Source organism: Cetorhinus maximus, unplaced genomic scaffold, assembly GCF_964194155.1.
Source record: "Cetorhinus maximus unplaced genomic scaffold, sCetMax3.hap1.1 HAP1_SCAFFOLD_519, whole genome shotgun sequence".
Taxonomy (NCBI): Eukaryota; Metazoa; Chordata; class Chondrichthyes; order Lamniformes; family Cetorhinidae; genus Cetorhinus; species Cetorhinus maximus.
Window position 1 is genome coordinate 267,501 of NW_027596461.1, and position 4,774 is coordinate 272,274.

The 4,774-nt window shown below is 57.5% G+C and overlaps 1 protein-coding gene across 1 annotated transcript in view; it reads left to right on the forward strand.

Annotated features, from left to right (window-relative positions):
• Nucleotides 1-4,161, forward strand: part of LOC144673941 (serine/threonine-protein kinase pim-3-like) — a 17,743-nt gene extending 13,582 nt beyond the window's left edge. The window contains exons 4-6 of the mRNA XM_078535532.1: nt 1,808-2,174; nt 2,883-3,059; nt 3,989-4,161. Coding sequence (XP_078391658.1) covers nt 1,808-2,174; nt 2,883-3,059; nt 3,989-4,161 — 717 coding nt within the window. The remainder of the gene's footprint in view (nt 1-1,807; nt 2,175-2,882; nt 3,060-3,988) is intronic.
• Nucleotides 4,162-4,774: the final 613 nt, after the last annotated feature.

Sequence of the window (4,774 nt, forward strand, 5' to 3'; positions counted from 1 at the left end):
TGTTGGAGGGCATGTGCGAGAGTGAGTGTGAGTATGTGTGTGTTGGAGGGCGTGTGAGAGAGTGAGTGTGAGTGTGTGTGTGTTGGAGGGCGTGTGCGAGAGTGAGTGTGAGTGTGTGTGTGTTGGAGGGCGTGTGCGAGAGTAAGTGTGAATGTGTGTATGTTGAAGAGCATGTGCGAGTGTGAGTGTGTGTGTGTTGGAGGGCGTGTGCGAGAGTGAGTGTGAATGTGTGTATGTTGGAGGGCATGTGCGAGAGTGAGTGTGAGTGTGTGTGTGTTGGAGGGCGTGTGCGAGAGTGAGTGTGAGTGTGTGTGTGTGTTGGAGGGTGTGTGCGAGAGAGAGTGTGAGTGTGTGTGTGTTGGAGGGCGTGTGCGAGAGAGAGTGTGAGTGTGTTTGTGCAGAGGAGCTTGTTCTTGTTTGCAATTCAGTGAAAAATGGCGAAGACTTTCTTTTCAATCTTCGTTCTGTGATATATTTATTACAACCCTAGATCTCATTGCCTTTGAGGGAATGTTTACTTTGCTTTCCCTCCGTGACATCAGTTTAGAGGGAAAAACCCAGGAAACTAAGTCATCGCAACAGAAAATTGTTAAAGGTGAACTCGTCACCAGGGGTCGACCCACAAGTGAGTTTTTTTTTAGATAGCACATCAATCTCAACGTGTAACCCCCCCAAACCAGCCTCTTCCCACCCCCTACCCACCCCCAACTCCATCTCGCCCCAAAACCAGCCTCTTCGCCCCCCCTACCCACCCCCAACTCCATCTCCCCCCAAAACCAGCCTCTTCCCACCCCCTACCCACCCCCAACTCCATCTCCCCCCAAAACCAGCCTCTTCCCACCCCCTACCCACCCCCAACTCCATCTCCCCCCAAACCAGCCTCTTCCCAACCCCCAACCCACACCCAACTCCGTCTCCCCCCCAAACCAGCCTCTTCCCACCCCCAACTCCATCTCCCCCAAACCAGCCTCTTCCCAACCCGCTTCCCACCCCAACCCCATCTCCCCCCAAACGAGCCTCTTCCCACCCCCTACCCATCCCCAACTCCATCTCCCCCCAAACCATCCTCCTCCCACCCCCAACTCCATCTCCCCAAACCAGCCACTTCCCACCCCCTACCCACCCCCTTCCCACCCCCAACTCCATCTCCCCCAAACCAGCCTCTTCCCAACCCCAACTCCATCTCCCCCAAACCAGCCTCTTCCCAAACCCCCTACCCAACCCCTACGCCATCTCGCCCCAAACCAGCCTCTTCCAAACCCCTACTCCATCTCCACCTAAACCAGCCTCTTTCCACCACCAACTCTATCTCCCCACCCAAACCAGCCTCTTCCCAAACCCTGCGCACCCCCAACTCCATCTCCCCCCAAACCAGACTCTTCCCAACCCCCTACCCAACCCCTACTCCAACTCGCCCCAAACCAGTCACTTCCCACTCCCAGCTCCTTCTCCCCCAAACCAGCCTCTTCCAACCCCCTACTCCATCTCTCCCTAAACCAGCCTCTTCCCACCCCCAACTCCATCTCCCCCCAAACCAGCCTCTTCACACCCCCTACTCCATCTCCCCCCATTCCAGCCTCTTCCCACCCCCTACCCACCCCCAACTCCATCTCCCCCAACCCAGCCACTTCCCACCCCCAACACCATCTCCCCCAAACCAGCCTCTTCCCAAACCCTACCCACCCCCAACTCCATCTACCCACAAACCAGACTCTTCCCACCCCCAACTCCAGCCATTTCTCTTTGCGAACTTGTTCCCTGCTGCCCATGTTCTGAATCCTGCTATCCTTGTGCCCTCTGCTTGCAGAATGACCGCCCCGTGCCCATGGAGATCATCCTGATGTGGAAGGTGTCTTTGCCGGAGCACCGAGGTGTGACTCGCCTGCTGGACTGGTTCTCCAGGCCGGCCGGCTTCCTGCTGGTGTTGGAGCGCCCGCCCAGTGCCAAGGACCTCTGCGACCTCATCGCCGAGCAGGGCCCGCTGAGCGAGGAACGCGCCTGCTCCTTCTTCCGCCAGGCGGTGGAGGCACTGCGGCACTGCCATGCCTGTGGGGTCGCGCACCGGGACGTGAAGTGCGAGAACCTCCTGGTCGACCTGCACACCGACGAGCTCAAGCTCATCGACTTCGGTTCGGCAGCCCTGCTGCGCGACACCGCCTACACCGATTTCAGTGGTGAGTACCCCTGCCCGGACACTCCCTGGGGGCATCCCGGAAGCAGCTGGGGGCACAGCAGCTCCTCCTTTCTCTCTCTGACACCTGGGATCCCAGACTTGTTGCGCAGACGCCAATTCCCTCCCACAGTACGGCTCAGTACTGACCCTCCGACAGTGCGGGTCAGAACTGACCCTCCGACAGCGCGGCGCTCCCTCAGCACTGACCCTCCCACAGTGCAGAGCTCCCTCAGCACTGACCCTCCCACAGTGCGGAGCTCCCTCAGCAGTGACCCTCCGACAGTGCGGCTCAGAACTGACCCTCCGACAGCGCGGCGCTCCCTCAGCACTGACCCTCCGACAGTGTGGAGCTCCCTCAGCACTGACCCTCCGACAGTGTGGAGCTCCCTCAGTACTGACCCTCCGACAGTGCGGACCTCCCTCAGCACTGACCCTCAGACAGTACGGCTCAGCACTGACCCTCCGACAGTGCGGCGCTCCCTCAGCACTGAACGTCCAACAGTGCGCCGCTCCCTCGGTACTAGCACTGGGCTGGGGTGGTAGGGCAGGTGGGCGAGTGTCAGGCGTGGGTATTTTGGGGGCATCAGGGCATTAAAACCCCAAAGCAATGCTGTCTGGGGTAAATAGTTTCACAGTGAATATTGTCTGGTTTTAATCTTGTCTCTCTCTCTCTCTCCTATTTCCATCTCTTTCTGATGTAAATGCTCAGGCACCAGAGTGTACAGCCCGCCAGAGTACATCAGTGAAAGGCGCTACCATGCCCGCTCCGCTACTGTCTGGTCCCTCGGGGTCTTGCTCTACGCCATGGTCTGTGGTGACATCCCCTTCAAGCGAGACGTGGAGATCCTGGCTGGCGAGATCCAGCTGCCCTTCGGCATCTCCAAGGGTAAGTGGCAGAGGGGGTGGAGAGAGGGGATTTTAGTTTTAAAGCATCCTTCACTGTCTCTCCTTTCCTATGATCTCAAGAATTAGGGGCAGGAGGAGGCCATTCGGCCCCTCGAGCCTGCTCCCCCATTCAATACGATCGCCTCTGATCCGATTGTTACTCAACTCCACTTCCCTGTCCGTCCCCCTCATAACCCTCGACTCCCCTCGTCGATCAGAAATCTGTCTCACTCGGCCTTGAATATATTCAGTGACCCGACCCCCACTGCTCTCTGGGGGGGGAGAGAATTCCACAGACTGACCACCCTCTGAGAGAAGAAATTCCTCCTCATCTCCGTCTTCAATGGGAGACCCCTCATTCTGAAACTGTGCCCCCTCCCCTCGTTCTAGATTCCCCTCCCACGATGGGCGGGAAACATCCCCTCAGTATCCACCCTGTCAAACCCCCTCCCCTCAGAATCTGATATGTTTCAATAAGATCACCTCTCATTCTTCTAAACTCCAATGGGTAGAGGCCCAACCTGCTCAACCTTTCCTCATCAGACAAACCCCCTTCGTCCCAGGAATCGGCCGAGTGAACCTTCTCTGAACGGCTTCCCATGCGAGTCTGTCCCTCCTGAAGTGAGGGGACCAGAACTGTCCACAGTGACCCAGGAGCGGCCTCACCAACGCCCTGTCCAGTTGTAGCAAGACTTCCCCACTTTTATACTCCATCCCCCCCCTCGCAATAAAGGACAACTTTCCATTTGTCTTCCTCATCATTCGCTGCATCTGCATACCAACTTTTTGAGATTCATGTCCCAGGACACCCAGATCCCTCTGCACCGCCGCCTTCTCCAGTCTCTCTCTCTCTTTCTCACATTCATTTCTTCCCAGCGATGCAATTTTTAATGGACCATCTTGTGCTTCCTTCCCCCCTTCCCCCTGCAGAGTGCGAGGAGCTGATACGATGGTGCCTCTCCATGCAACCCTCCAAACGCCCCACCCTCCACCAGATATTGTACCACCCGTGGGTGCAGCGGGACATCACCAGACCGAAAGCCGTGGGCCTCTGGAACCCGGGGGGAGACTCCGACTGTAGCGCCAGCCAGGAGAGACTGTAGGGAGCAGACAGACCGGGCATGGACACACTCTGTTGCTGGTCACCGTATGGAAGGAGGAGGAACTTTCAGGACTGATGGGGACCTCGCCTGATCGCTCTGTCAGCAGTGGCTGGCTGCTCAGTGAACATTGGCCCCAGGGCCGGAGAGAACTCGAACTGCACACCCCTTGTTCATCTCCCAATAGTGGCCGAGGGATTTCCATGTCCACCAGGATGGCAGTCGGGGGCCTCAGGTTTAACGTCTCATCCTGAAAGACGGCGTCTCAGACAGTGCGGCGCTCCCTCAGCACTGACCCTCCGACAGTGCGGCGCTTCCTCAGCACTGACCCTCCGACAGCGCGACTCTCCCTCAGCACTGACCCTCCGACAGTGCGGCGCTCCCTCAGCACTGACCCTCCGACAGTGCGGCAAGAGAGGGGGGTGCAATGAGATGTGGATCTAACACCATTATGATGGTTCGTGTATGCACAGGGGTGGCAGGAGCGAGGTGTTTAAGGAACTGACCAGCCCCCCTGGCCGATCAGCTGTTGTTCAGTCATCGAATCACAAATGTGTCTATTTAAATGTATATATATTTATAAGCTAAGCGTGAAACCCCCTTGTGAATCACGGCA